Below are 15,335 nucleotides of genomic sequence, written 5' to 3'. Positions count from 1 at the left end.
TGTCTTGTAAAATCGGAAAGCGATTTTGAATTCAATTAGATAAATATATATTATTATAACAGTAACTTGATTCGAGGAGCCGTATCACGTCTCGTTGACAGGCGCGGATCATCAGATCAAACGAGACGCGAAGCGTCGAGTTTGATCTGATGATCCGCGCCTGTCAACGAGACGTGATACGGCTCCTCGGATCAAGTTACTGTTATAATGATAAATTTATTATATACCCCTTTACAACTAGCAAAGTATAATAAAAGGAAAACTTTTTGGATCAATTACATAACTTTTATCCATTAAACAAACCATTTTGTCAAGGAACTTTTTGATGCGCGAGAATAAAAACGTCATTTATCTGTGTACTACGTCATCAGTTTCAGAGAGGGGTGATATGGATTCAGAAAACCACAGTGTGGTGATCTGGAAAGTCGGATCACACTCTGTAAAATTAACAGTAACAAAAACAAGGAAATTGATGGGTATATAATAAATTAATGCATCTACAATTTTACAGATTATAGTTAATAGCACTTCAAAATTAAAAGGCAATGTTTCAAACTTTATTTTAATAAAAGTAAAAATATCTGGCAAATAAATAATGAGTTACAAAATTAATTCAATATTACTGATATGGATGCGCTTAACATTTTATAGGTATATTTTTTAAAAGTGACCCTTGTGTCTTTTAGAGGTCCGTGTTTACTCTGTTCCCGATTTGTACTGCTTCAATGGACTTTTGAGCTTAATTACTGTTCCTTAATTTGTAAATATCTACACAGGATATTTTTCCCATCATTTATTTGGGCACATACTTAAATTCTTAAATTGATAATGTGACCTAGCTTATCTGTTCATTTATAATGAGAATGCGTACAATACTATTAATGAAATGCTTGGGAGATGATTAAAACGTTAATTTGTAAGCTGTATGACCATAAACATTAATAGAAGGGAACTACAGTTTTCTTAGTAAAAGACAAGAAAGTGGAGGATGTTGTTATTAATCCACCTATAATGGTTCACAGGAGTCTAGGTGATAGCTTGGGCAATCTTGATGAAATTTATCAATCACCAGTTGAATATCAAAATTCATTTCACTTTGCTCAGAAACTGCCAGGTCAATTTTTTTCTTTTAATTTAAAGGGAATATTCCTTACATGAAAATGAAACTAGCATCCGTTTGACAATGGAAACAAAGAAGAGGAATTTTACGTTAAAATTTTTCATCCTATAAAAGTTTTTCAAACTTTATAAGTGTATATCCAAGTTTCTGGGATTTAAAATTTCCAAGCTGGATGCCTTTGCCTGGAAAAAAAAAGATAAATTCAGATTTAAAAAAAAAAAAAAAAAATTGAAAGAATTTTAAAATAGAAGTTGCTTTTTCTGCCTTTTTTCTAAAATTTTGCACTGTTAGGGGTAGACAGAGAAAGGTCAGGTCGGGTGATAATACTTTTACTTGCTACAGCAAATTTTTCTAATTATTTTTTTTTTATCTTTGCAAAAATAAATTATGACTATCTATTCAATCACTATCAAATTCGAGCATATTTGTACAATTAACTAGAAACAAATTAATGTAGACATTTATATGCATGCGACTTCATGAAAATTATCTTAGTGTTCAGTAGAAGAATTGTCATGGGCATCTTCTATAACTCCACGACAACACATTTTTGCAAGCTCTTTCTTAAATGATGTGTCAAAAAATGCATAAATCACAGGATTGGCAATATATCCCATAGCGTGTAAACTTCTCAAAAACAGAAATAGCTGTAACTCCGTCTTAGAAACATAAAACCATCTCTTAGGGTCTTTGGAGTCAAAGTGTATAAATACATAGGTAGGAACATACGAGCAAATAGTTATGATGGTGATAATTATAAACATAATGGTCATTCTGTGGTTTCTGACTTGACTGCTTAACGAGGAAACCATTGAGAGACTTTGAAATCTCAGCCTTCCAGTTGATACCCTGCTATCAATCGTACAACTCTTGTTGGAGACTTTGTATAATGCATTGGAGTGATGTTCGGTCACTTTCATGGACATCATCGTTGATCCCTCGTCTGAAATGCTCTCTGAAATCTTTCCGAATTGATCTCGCACTCTTTGACTTTCTTTTCTCTTTCTTTCCATTTGTTTCATCTGCCTGTAAACAACTTTTCCGACCAATATATACAAAACGGACATAACAATGACTGTAGCACAAGAAAATGCAATCCAAAATTTCGACATCCAGATAACGAAATACATCGCTCCATCCATTGTCATGTCTGACCCGCAAACGTATCCACGAAGATTATACTCTCTCATTATTATAGGTTTTCTTTTGAAGTAAATTAATTTTGGGAGGTTGAAAATCAGTGTAACGAAAAATGCAAGACCAACTGCTATATTTTTATCTCTGAAAGTTAGATTCGGCCGGAAGGGTTTACAGATTTTGATGTATCTATGAACACATATTATCACCAGAAGTAGCAAGGACAAACAAAAGAACACGTTTGTACCGTACAAAAGTATTTTGCACAATGCATCATCAGGAAAAATAACTGGATTCGAGTTCTTCGCAAAAACAAGATTTGATGAGAACAAGCAGTGGAACAAATCTGCCACAGCTAACATGATGATGTAATAACGGTCTCCTCGCCTCTTCTTTTTCAATTTTGACTTGTAAATGTAAATAACAAATGCATTTCCAACAATGCCAAAGAGTAGAAAAATGGCGTTGAAGACGGTATTGATCAAATATCGGTCTCTGAAGAATAGATTGAACTCTTCCAAAGATCTGTTAGATACATGGGTGCCTAAAACCTCAGCCATAATCTTTTAAACACCATAAGTAGCTTGCTGCTGACAACGACTAAACAGGGCGACAGTAACTGGGTTTGTTATAACCGAAAGCGGAAGAGAGACAGGAAGGTGTAGAAGAGAGAAACTTTTATATCGAGAAATGATGACTTGCATCCTCTGCGTATACGTGATGTATAATGTCGGGCTGTAAAAAGTACACATGCATAATGCTTGTTTTGAATATTAAGTAACAAGGAGTGATTCTCTTCCAGATTTCTTAACGGAAAATCAGCATAGTGTTTTGGAATAGTGTCTGGCATTGTGTAATCTGTGGAATGATCGGAAAACCCTCTAGTGCATAGAAAAGGTTATTTAAAACGCGCACAATACGTTTCTTCTTCGTTTTTTTCAGCGGTTGCTGGTGTTGATATGTAGAAAATGGAGAACACGACAGACTCTATATTTGACAACATCTTGCCTGGAACTGGGGATCACCACGGGAAAATGAGCAGAAAATTTCTACACATGTTTCAGTATGATACGGTAACACAAGGAATATTCTTTGTCTTAGGAGTCCTTGGAAACACTATTGTCATTTTTATGTACAGTTTTAAGATAACCAGAGGCAGAGACGACAGATACTATATATTAGCGTTAGCATATGTGGACTTCTTACTTTGTATTTTCTGCTCAAGTTTGATATTCACTAAAAATTTACATCCTTTAAATTTTCCAAGCAATGCCTCATGTAAAATACTGTTGTTCCTTACGAGCACGTTCTTTACCTTGGGCCTATTAGTGTTGATTGTGATATGCGTACATAGATACCGACATATATGTTTGTCTATGTCTGACACAATGACAACAAAAACCAAACACACTGTCATTGGAATCTCAACCGGTGTCTCTGTGGTCTTCTCTTCACCGAAATTAATCTATTACAAAGTTATTCGTATTAGCTTCCCTGACAACATTACTGGCCACGTTTGCAGCTCTGACATGTCTATGCTAGGGTCATATGTATTTGTATCCGGTGTTACAGTTTTTTTGATCGTGTCGTCCGTCATAGGTATTATTACAATGATGGTTCTATATTATCGGGTGGCACGAATCATTTTCAAACAGCTTAGGCAGTTCAAAGGCATGCGAGTACAGAAAGTACGGTTTAGGAATTTGTATGGGAATCTAAGAGCTAGTATCATCAATGCCTTTGAAAGAGAAAATTCAAATATTTCTAGGAGACCGAGCAGTGAAACGCCTGTGATACATGTGGATATACCTGAAGAAAACCACCAGCAATTACCAGAGCCAGTAGACATACCTACGTGTGAGGGGATACCAAAATGTGACCAGGGGACCTTAAGAAAGAAGTATAGCAGAAATCGAAATAAAAATAAAACAAAATCGCTCGCAGTTTATCTCAGTGCCAATAGAAAGGCCAAACGCTCAACATTAATGTTTATTGCCATTACCATAGTAACAGTCTTTTCGTATATACCGACATGGACTTTTATATTCTTGGATACCAGAGATCCATCAAGGTGGTTCCACATGTCTTCCGAGAAATTTCACTTCTTCTTGTTTGTACGATCACTAGGTTCTTTAGGATATGTAACCCATCCATGGCTATATGCTTATTATGATAAATGTTTTCAAACAGAAATGAAGAAAATTTTATGTAGAAAAAGAGCGCACGCAGTATAAGCTGGATGTGATTTTATAAAATTCATTAATTGTAACTCAGGCAGTCATTGTCTTTCATATCCATACATATGTATAACCAATGTGACAAAAACATTTAGATCTCACGAGTATATTTCCAAAACCTTTTCCTACACAATTTTGGTAATAACAAATGACAATATTTGCAGTGCATCGCACAGCAGATTTCCTCACAATTCCCAAAGAACGACATTTATTTTCCTTTTTGCTAAAATCATGAAAAGGTGAAAAAATTATTTTTCATGATCCTTACTAAATTTGTATGTATCACATCTAAAAAAGTAAGACATGACAATTCAATGCTAAGAAAAAAAAATCTATTAAGATTCTGAAAAATAAAGAAGTACACAGGTTTTGTTCCTTTTTTTTAATTTACAACAATTTATCAGTAAACACTATCATAAAAATATATCACAATGAATCATTATACACACCATGCTGAATAAATAAGATGTCCACCACGTTTACGCGGAGAAAGCGGAAGTATTGCGTGCGTACAAAAAAACCCACCGCGCATTGATATTTTTCCAGTAAACAATCATAATACTTCTATTTTGTTTCCTTCAAAAAGGACTGCAATAGTTAGACCATAGGCATGTATTTCTAACGGAAACAAGATGTGTTTTTGAAACACTGGTACCCCCGTATGGCAACTTATAGCGAAGATTAAACTTTTTAAAATGCAAATCAAATACAATGTATGGTGGTACCCAAAGTAAGTTCTTGTCTCGAGGAATATACCTGTGAAATATGAAAGCCCCAACAGCAACCATTTAATAGATATGGAGAAGGTTGAAGTTTTTCAAAAGGAAGTCAAACATCAAGGTCAAGGTCAAATGATCAAAATTAATGGTGCCCAAGGAAAGGCCTACTCACAAGAAATACACATGTGAAATATGAAAGCCCTAGCACCAACCGTTCACCAAAGATGTACACTATTCTGTATACTATTATCTGTATATTCTGGGGCAATGAAAACCTATCATTTGAGTTAAACAATGGCATTTTTGTCGCTGTTCATAAGTTCATACTTGAAATCCTGTAGGTTTAAATAGCTATAATAACAACTATATTATTTTTGTATGTTTTGTGATATCATTTTGCATGACAATTAATATGTTTTATATGAAGAAGAGAACCTAGTAAGTTGAAAGAAATTGTTTCTGTTCATTTTGATTGTCAATAAAGTATGTTCAAAACAAAAAAAAAATGAAACAAGATGTGTTTGTGAAACACTGATGCCCCTTATGGCAACTTATAGCAAAGGTTAAACTTTCTCAAATGCATATGGTATCCAAAGTAAGGTCTTGTCTCGAGGAATATACCTGTGAAATATGAAAGCCCTAGCAGCAACCATTGAATAGATATAGAAAAGGTTAAAGTTTTACAAAAGTAAGTCAAACATCAAGGTCAAATGGTCAAAATTAATGGTGCCTAAGGAAAGGCCTTCTCACAAGAAATATACCGGTGAAATAAGAAAACTGAAGCACCAATCGTTCAAAAGTTATGACCAAGGTTTAAGTTTTTCAAAAGTAGGTCAAACTCCAAGGTCAAGGTTAATGGATTACAACTGTTGGTATCCAAACGAAGGTCTTGTCACAAGGATTACATATATGAAGTATGAAAAACCTAGCACCAACTGTTCAAAACTTTTGCTATAGGTTATAGCATGTTACATTAAGATTACGTACATCGATAACTATTGTACATGTATATACCCGTATTAACTATAATCTTCGATTATTAGAATGTAGCATACTTATCAAATTTTTCAAAGTGGCGAGCCACAGAAATCCATATATTTAGCACCAAAAACAGCAAAAAAGAAACACAAACGAAGTTTGTCTTTCATATGAAGCATATACATGTACAATACATGAATGTTATTAAAATTATCCTGAACAGGGCCTGATGATACAATCTAGCAAAAAAATTAATTTAGCAATTAAAGATGAAAACCTCTCTTCGTATTTATGAATCATCAAATAGGTCCGATAATTCGGGACTCTTGTCAGGCTCGGCAAGGCTCCTTATTCTGTGTTCTTCCAAAGACTTAGAGTCGTGGCGGATCAGGGTTTTCAGGGCGGGCATCAACAATTTTACCACATCCTGGTTAGATTTTTGCATGCGACAAAGGACGTAATGGATTGGACTTTTCCCTTCATTATCGTGTAATAATACATTTGCCCCATTGCGTATAAGAAGTCTAAATATTTCATTTATCCATTTTGCATCGAAGAAGTATGCTGTCATATGGCACACGGTCATGCCACGGTTCTCCCGCGCATTTATATCAATCCCAGCATCCAACAACAAACTGATCACTCTGAGACCTTGAATATCTTGAAACCTTTTCTCTATTGCAAGAGTCAATCCCCTTTTAGGTTTTTTACTTTCCGATGACAGAGAGAAGAAGGAGTGTAGAGCGTTACAGCCTTCGTTGGTGGTTAGGTTTACATCACAGCCATACTGAATTAAACACTGCACACTCGCAGCATTATCAGCGGATAGATGTAGACAGGTCTCACCTTTTCTGTTTTGCAAGTTTATGTCTATTCCTTTTGAGATTATCTCTTCTAAGCCGTTTTGGTGCCTTCTCATCGACAAAAGATGTGCGGGAGTGTTGCCATCTTTGTCCTGCCTATTCAAATCACAATCAAATGACAAAAGTAACCGCAAGATATCCAACCTGTTAAAAGGTTTCTTTACCGTCTCCGAGAGATTTGATGGTGAACATAATTTGTGCAACAATGTCTGTCCGGTATCGTCTGCCTCATCTGCAGCTACACCGCTACTCATCAAAAGTTCAAGTGACTTCAAACAACAATCTTCTATACGCACATATTTAAACAAGGTATGTTCCTTTCGAAGGTTCAATCCATTTCGCAATAGTAGTCGAAGCTGCGTGGATCCACAGATTTCCTTGTCTGAGGTTATAAACGTAAATCGTTTATACAGATTGTCGTAGCTCAATGTCTTCTGTACCTTTTTATTATCGTTGATCAAAACAGTTAAAAGTGGAGACTGTTTCTTATTTGCTCCAATCCATTTGTTGACGTCTGCTCCTTTATCACATAGGAACTGCAACAATTTTTGACGAGAGACAGAGGATTTCAAGGCGCCAATCAAAAGTGTTGTACCATTAATTTCTGTGTCCATGTCAAAGTTAACTGGTAGAAGCACTGGTATGACGGAATTTATAATTGTATCATCATCCATATCAGATTCCAGGTAGTTCATCAACAAATTCAATTGTCTATTTCCGGTCACCTCAGAATGATGGTTTAACATAAGGATCAAAACATCTATGTCTTGACTTATCATCGAAGCCACATCACGAAATCTTATAATAGAACTTTGTCGATAATTAAAGAAGTGAAGGACATGTGCCAGTATTCCAAAGAAAAGGGCTGATACAAATTCCGACTTATCCAAAGATTTACACCAATGATCTAAGGAAGAACAAACTAATTTTAACCCTTCCTGTTGAGTATCACTTAAAACAGCAACGACTGTCTTCAGGATTCTTTCCTTTGTGTTTACTTGAAGACTGGAAACAGATTTAAGAGTCCCCAGTACTGTCTGGTCAGTAGCCTCATGGTTCTCAATCAGTTTTACGAAACATGAATATTCCTCACAACGTGCGCATTGGCTACTGGCAAACAGGTCTTTCCAACGCAAGAAAGCAAATTCTCTCAATGCTTGCATCACACTCCATGAATGATTACTATTTTCATGTTTTGAACATATAGTCAAAATTGTTAAGAATTCCGACATTCCGAATGCTGCTTTGTGGTGCAAAAATTTTTCAACTATCTGTAAACATCGTCTCGAGCGTGTCTTTGAAAGCAAATTGAACGCTGTGCACCTCTCTTCATTACGTTTGTTTAAATCTATGTTGTATAACAAAAGAAGATCTAATGCACTATTCATCAGTGTAAACTTGCTTTCTTCGTTCAGTTTCTCGTAAGACGTTAACTTTTCGTCATAGTAATTAAGCCTGTCAACGAAGCTTTTCATCACCAAATGCAGGATCGTGTCACCATCTTTATTTTGTGCGTTGACACCCGCGCCTGAGCGGAGCAGATATTGTAGATGTTCTAGCATTATAGGTCTCCATTGCTTTTTCTTTGATTTAGTATACACAAAGCTAACAGCAAGATGAATTGGCGCAAAACCCGCCATATTTTTTGTATTTATTTCACATTTCTTCTCTAGGATAAGCTCAAAGACAGACATAGGCACATTCGCTAACATACATATATGTAGCACATTGTTACCTTGTTTATCACATAAACTGAAGTCTATGGTTTCCCTAATAATCATCTTCAGCAACTGTTGTTCGTCTTTCCTTACTTCCTTGTGTTTTCTAACATTCCAAGAACTAACAATCTGCATGAGTAAATTTTGGCCTTTGCTGCAAGTTTCTTTCATTGAAATTCCATATTTCAAAAATGTTTCAAAGAGTGAACAAGAAAGAGTGCCATTTATTCCATGGTGCATTAAAGGATTTCTGTTGGATATGCTCTCTCTAGAATTAACCGATGCGCCATTTTCTAGTAGTTTCGTGAGGATAGCATGGTCGTTTACAAGGAATAGGGCAGTCAGACCTTCCGTATCGCTAATATTAACATTAGCTCCTTGAGCTATGAGAAACTCTAGTACATCTTTATTCAAAGTATTCTGAAAAATATCTAGAGATAATTCAGAGATATCCACAGTGGTTAAATTTTGTGTCAGTTTTGAAGCAACTTCCACACTCTTAACGTAAGGTAGACCTCTGCGATAGATTTGTTCGAGTTCTTTTTGTTCTAAATGTGAGACGATTTCTAGGAAAACTGGTGAATCGATTTGTTCGAAAATTGCCCTAATATCTTCCTCATTTAAGGATTTCAATGATAAGCAAAGGACGTCAGCATTGGCGTATTCTTTAACAAATGTAAAGTCACCGTTTTTTAAAGCACAAAGAATATCTTCTCGGTCAAGACTTAAATTCGTCAGTATCAAAAATGCTTCAACTATGTCTTGTCTTTGCAATTTCATAGCCATTGAAATAGATGACTTAAGAATATCAGCCTGTTTTACAAATGGCAAAAGGTATTTCACGATGTCCAAAGCTGCTGATCCAATGCTTAATGTAGCCGCTTGTAGTGGTGACAGTTTTAAAGACACTTCAGAGAAGATCTGTGAATACAATGGTTCTTTTAAGATGTTTAGAATATCTTGAGTAAATACTGTTGTGCCTTGAGAAACTTTGTCATCAACCAATCTTCCTATATGCCGAGCCAAGACAACGTCTGTTCCGTGGAGAATTGTGAAAATGAAACACTCTCTCAGTTGCTTTTGCATCCAATCTCTTTCCTCTTCAAGTAACAACTGCATTCCATCCATCTGAAGGAGAGTTTGAGTAAGATACGTGGTGTTAGCCACAGAGGACCAATACAAAAGAGACCCAAAGAATTTGTGTATAGTGTCAAACTGAACATATGACAGCAGATCTGCTTCAGCTTGAGCTCTTGTTCCCTTAAAACTTTTACCTAAAGTGGATCCTTTGCAAATGACGGAGACAAATTCTTGATCAGTCATTGCTTGATGGAAACACACATCTCGAATATTGCCATGCTTTATTTCTTCCACTAGTCTTTGAGCAATAATTGGAAAGTGTTGACGCTGGACTGATATGATTTTTTCATTGTTCTGGCATTTATACTGAGATGTTCTAATTCTAGCAGAAATGAAATCAAACGAACAAACGTCGATGATATCAGATGTAGACTCTTCACCCATCATGAACGTCACAGCATCTTGAATACTAGGATGACGAAAGATCCTACTGTTATCACTGTCTGATAGGAACAAACTCAGCTCTTCAGATTTACAAGACAAGAGATGGGCAAGGTCGAGATCCAATTCTACACCAACCATCTTCCTGATGAATTCCATTCTTAATCCATCTTGATTAGGAAATTTTCTTGCATATCTATTTATTTTGCCATCTCTCAATGCAATATAGACTAGCACTGCAAATTCCAGTGGTTTCGCTATCTTCATTACGTTCAAGTTCTGCATTAAGTATTCTATAGGCGATCTAAAAAAGTCTACTCCTCTTTTTCTCAGTGCTGGAGATTGAGCAAACATTTGAACACAATGCGGAAAGCCATGGTTTGGAGATAATACAATCGCTTGTTCAAAAAATGACTCTTCTCTCTTTAAGTTCAAAAACTGGAAATGTTTTCGCATTATTTGCATTTTTTCTCTGTCATTCAAATGATCTGCGAGATCGGTGGTTACTTTAGAGACAAAGTCGGGGTTCTTTAAAACCTTCATAGCTTCTTGGAGAATGTGTGCACGTGATGTCATGATCATCAATACGTCACCGCATTTATCCATGAGAATATTGTCTAGCTGCCACAAAATTCTCTGAATATCCTCAGTTCGAGATCGGTCAAAGACAGTCACTCCAAAAATATCATCGAAGAACAAAAGTATTTTTTCATCAAACTTAACTGAGTCGAAATCTGTCGATCCATTCAAAAGAACAAAACGGAAGCCTTGTCTACATTTCTTTACTATGATATGCTTAGCTATCGCTGACTTTCCATCACCTGGTCGACCTGTTAACATGACCCGGAAGTAATTTTCTAGTATTTCCTCGGCCTCCTGAAAGGCGCACGTTTCCACAAAAACTTTGTCCTCTTGTTTGAATACACTTAAAAGCGAGGAGAATTTTCCTGAAAAATTACAACTTGCAATTAGAGACTTTTTAACACCCCCTCTTTAAAAAGTGCAGAACTTGATATTATTAGAAGTGAACAAACCTTCCCTTGAATTTGATGCTGGCTCTTCTTTCTCTGGTTGGTTTAAATAAACCAATGAGTCTTGAATGACGTTGGTTGCAGAATGAATTACCACGGGAGAATGGGGTCTGATGCCATCTGGAATTAAAATTGAAATTTACATCTTTTTTTTTGGTAAGTGAGGTAAAGCGATCAGCTAAAGGAAACACAAAGATACCATTAGGTGAATTCAATATTGCGTTTGTTATACCGTAGTTATGACGTAGGAAGTCTTTATGAATCATGTCTTCGTTGAGCCCCATTACGTCCAGCTGCTGGATGACTTCACCTTCCTCTGTAATTAAGTCACCTTTATTATAATTATATCAATTATTCTGGTATGCATGGGTTGTCCAAGAAAATAAAGCGAACTTAATATTTCATAACCTACCAGACCAAAATTATTCATGTTTTGCACAATGTTGGGAAATGATATTTTGGTCATTTTGACAAAATATATATCACAAGATTTTATTGTCATATGAACATAAAAAACATATAAAGGTGTTTTAAAATATCGGCGATTGGCGCACTGCAACTTTTTTTCTTTTGAAAATAGCATTGCTAGAGTCCCCCCCCCCCCCCCCATATTGCCAGATTATACAGAAAAATAATGTGACAAAATTTACTCCCATAACAATTCAATTATCTGGCTGAGTACTAATGTGTAAGATTTATTTAAAATGATATCATAAATGAGAAAAATATGACGTTATTCGTTAGATATTGACAAAAATGGCGACGTCGGCGGAGCACCGAACTATTATCACGCTGTACTGAGTGGTTATGACTCCTGTCCATCGGGAAAAGAGATGGAATGAAATATACACGTCTCGGACACTGGTTTATACCTGGCAAAAGAGAATCAAGGATGGATGGACTCTGTCGATGGAAGGGAAATTTGGTTGACCAACAAAACTGACGAAAAACTGAAAAGTCAGGAGCTTAATTTTGCGAGAAGTTAGGTTTATGATCGGAATGGGAAATAAATGTAAAATAATTCCGCAACGTTTAGTGACTCTAGTATGTGTGAGACGAAAAGGGTGAACAAACAACAGTGATCGATCTCAAAAAATCTGTAAACAATACAATTCTGTGAAGAGGGCATAAAACACGGACCCCTGGAAATTCCAGAGGTGGGATTAGGTGCCTGATAACTCGGGATCAGGGGACTGATAACTCGGTAACTAACAGACAATCAAATGCAGTGTTTGAAATGAATTCGTGAAGACGCACGATTCCTGAATAAATTCACAAACCGTTTAACGCCGTAAGCTACGTCAGTGTTGCGCCAACAGCTATTTTGTAAGATTCATTTAACTGAGAGAAAAATATTATTTATGGAGAAATTTTCTTGAAATTTCTATGTATTAGTATTCAAAAAATGTTGATTCTGGTGCATGCCAATTTTTAACTTTATAGAATTAGTAAAACAAAAAATATTGAAATGTTCGCGTTTTTCTGAGACAACCCTCGTATTATTTCATTACATCTTGCATCTTAATATATGAAAATTTTGTTTAATTTTGCTATCTATTGCGATGCTGTTCGCCTTTCCTTTATTTAACCTTTTCCTCTTTTTATTTTTCCTCTATATGTAACTTCAGTTTATTACCCATAGTATTTTATATGTTCTTTATAATATACAATCTCAAAAAAAAAAAAATAAAAATAAAAAAAAAAAAATAAAAAATAAATAAATAAATAAATAAACCATAACATTTATGGTTCCTACAACATTTTTTTCAAAGTTTCTTTAAATAAAACTCTTACATTGTTTTAAATGCATTAAATAATGCTTTCCACTTTTAGCACAGTACTCACTTTGTCCGTCTGACACGAGGACCACACCCCTTTGCCTGGTGGCTCCGCTCCAGTCCACATCGTATGTCTCCGATATCTGATTCTTCACTCCATCATCTAAAGACACTGACCTACTGGTACACGGCGGGACAGACATTAAATTGCTCTTACAGATATCAATGGAACCCAGTCGATGTTTCGGCGTGGCGTTCTCTTTCTCTGTTTTCCTTCGTAAGTCATTAGCTGAATACGATCCTCTCCGATTCTGGTTGCTTTGCTTTGGATGATCCCAGTCTGCAAAGACGTCGAGGCTTTCGTCAGACGCTGCATTGTCCAAGACAATGGGAGGCAAATCCGGTTGCCAGTTGCTTGGTGAACCGTGGGGTGTCACAAAGTTGTCATCGGGTTCGGAGTCGGACTCGGACATACTTTAGTTGTTGAGGGTATTCTTTTCGCGAGTCTCTGGATGTTTATATATGCATGCATGATATATCTACAATGAATAACTTTGATTTACCATATCATTACAATATGCAAAAAACTGATTTCTCTCAGATTACGTCAACCAAAACAGTTCTAAAATATTTCATCACTGGATTTTCCATCAAGGCAGTTAACTACGTGGTTTCGGGATTTTCTCCCCAACCACAACGGTCACACTTCATAATTCCCTGACGTCCTACATGACAGTTCGTGTATGTCCCTTAAACTTTCTGTCTCATTGATTCGGATGAATACTTCACTTAGCATGAATGTGGTTTTCACGTCCTAATTCTAGCTAGCAACAAGGAAGAAAACATGGATTGTTTATTTTAATTTTAGTTGATGGACACTTTTAATTTTTCTCGAATCAGAAGACCGTAAGAGGGTATATTGCATGAAATGACTGTGAGTCCTTGTCAATGTAATTATATGTACTTGAATCATAACAAGTGTTAAAAAAATATGACAAATTTTCACAATTATTTATATATCCGAACTTGCTGCTATCTAGACTTCACAAGGAAGTATCTATAGCCACCCCCTCCTGGAATATTCAGAGTTCTTCAATTTCTGTGTAAAAGTAAAGGAAAAATGTCCTTGGACCCCTAGGAAACCAAATCCCTCTTGAAATGGCTAAGAGAGTCATGTATCTGAAGAAAATTGACTTATGAAAGTATCCCCCCCCCCCCCGCATACACACGAAATACGTTTTTCAGGTTTGGGCACTTGTTTACGTTTTTTTTTGGGGGGGGAGCTTTTTAAAAAATTTCCGACCCTGATATTTGTTAGGGTTGATGTGAAAAATCCTGAATCCGCCCCTGCTTTAGTAATTAATGTATTCATTAGAATCGCACCTGGACTACTAAGTATTCCGTTTTTTAAGTGATCATAATACATGACGGTTTCAAATTACACGGCAGATAAGCATTATAACATGGACTTCTAATGCAGTACAGTGTTTGGTATGTTGATCTATTAATGACGTCAAAAGCTGTTCTAATTTTACATCTGATTCAAAGTCCGACTGTATGGAGATCCAGACTGGTATATCAATGGATGATCAAGGCCGGAGGGAATATTTTCATCTTGTTAAACTTTGTCGATTATTACTAGCGTAACAAACGTGTATATATATATGTCGAAATCGGTCAAAATTTTGATTTACTTTAATAATCAATTCACATTTTTAACTGTACACTATGAAAAGCATCGTTGAGTTCTTGTCATATTTTTTTTATCATAGAGTTATTTAGACGTTTGTGCATGGACATGCATGTGATCACTGAAACTGAATTTCAATTTAATTCACAAAACCAGTCAGTCTTGCGTACTCAAATTCTGCGTGTCGTTGTGGAGTTAAACATGGAAGTCTCTGTCTCTAAAAGTAATTTATAAACTCCCTCAGGCGCGGATCCAGGATTTTTTTTTTCAAAAGTGGGGAGAGGTTTTTCACATCAACTCTAACAGATGTCAGATCCAGAAATTTGTTGACAAGCAAAATAAAAAAGAAAAAAAAATACCCAAACCAACTAAAATATCGAAAACAAAAAAATATTATCAACTTCCCCCAACCTGAAAAAAAAAAATCATTCTTCGTGGTGGTAGTGGTTTGGGGGGGGGGGGAGGTGGATCTCTTAGGGGCGAGAGAGAAGACACTTTCCTTAGTCTAAATTCTTTTTTCTTCATATACATGACTCTTTGTAC

General features: G+C 35.9%; 1 protein-coding gene across 1 annotated transcript; it reads right to left on the bottom strand.

Moving 5' to 3' along the window:
* Nucleotides 1-4,866: 4,866 nt before the first annotated feature.
* LOC133191202 (uncharacterized) lies at nt 4,867-13,614 on the bottom strand. The gene is made up of 4 exons (XM_061326937.1): nt 13,170-13,614; nt 11,557-11,640; nt 11,328-11,444; nt 4,867-11,240 (listed from the first exon to the last, which is right to left on the bottom strand). Exons 1-4 carry the CDS (start codon nt 13,573-13,575, stop codon nt 6,481-6,483), a joined length of 5,367 nt encoding a protein of 1,788 aa, XP_061182921.1. The 5' UTR covers nt 13,576-13,614; the 3' UTR covers nt 4,867-6,480.
* Between the last annotated feature and the right edge of the window lie 1,721 nt (nt 13,615-15,335).

The sequence above is a fragment of the Saccostrea echinata genome, unplaced genomic scaffold (genome assembly GCF_033153115.1).
Source record: "Saccostrea echinata isolate AGI-Se365-2 ecotype Australia unplaced genomic scaffold, CSIRO_AGI_Sech_v1 ptg000023l, whole genome shotgun sequence".
Lineage (NCBI taxonomy): Eukaryota > Metazoa > Mollusca > Bivalvia > Ostreida > Ostreidae > Saccostrea > Saccostrea echinata.
Note: the sequence above shows the minus strand (reverse complement) of the source record. Positions and strands in the feature narration are given on the sequence as shown.

Excerpts from the sequence above, each read along its gene's own strand:
- LOC133191202 (XM_061326937.1), bottom strand. The coding sequence starts at position 13,575 with ATGTCCGAGTCCGACTCCGAACCCGATGACAACTTTGTGACACCCCAC. Across the intron at positions 11,445-11,556 it reads CTTCCTACGTCATAACTACG|ATGGCATCAGACCCCATTCT; the intron begins GTATAACAAACG and ends TTTTAATTCCAG. Across the intron at positions 11,241-11,327 it reads AGCATCAAATTCAAGGGAAG|GAAAATTCTCCTCGCTTTTA; the intron begins GTTTGTTCACTT and ends GTAATTTTTCAG.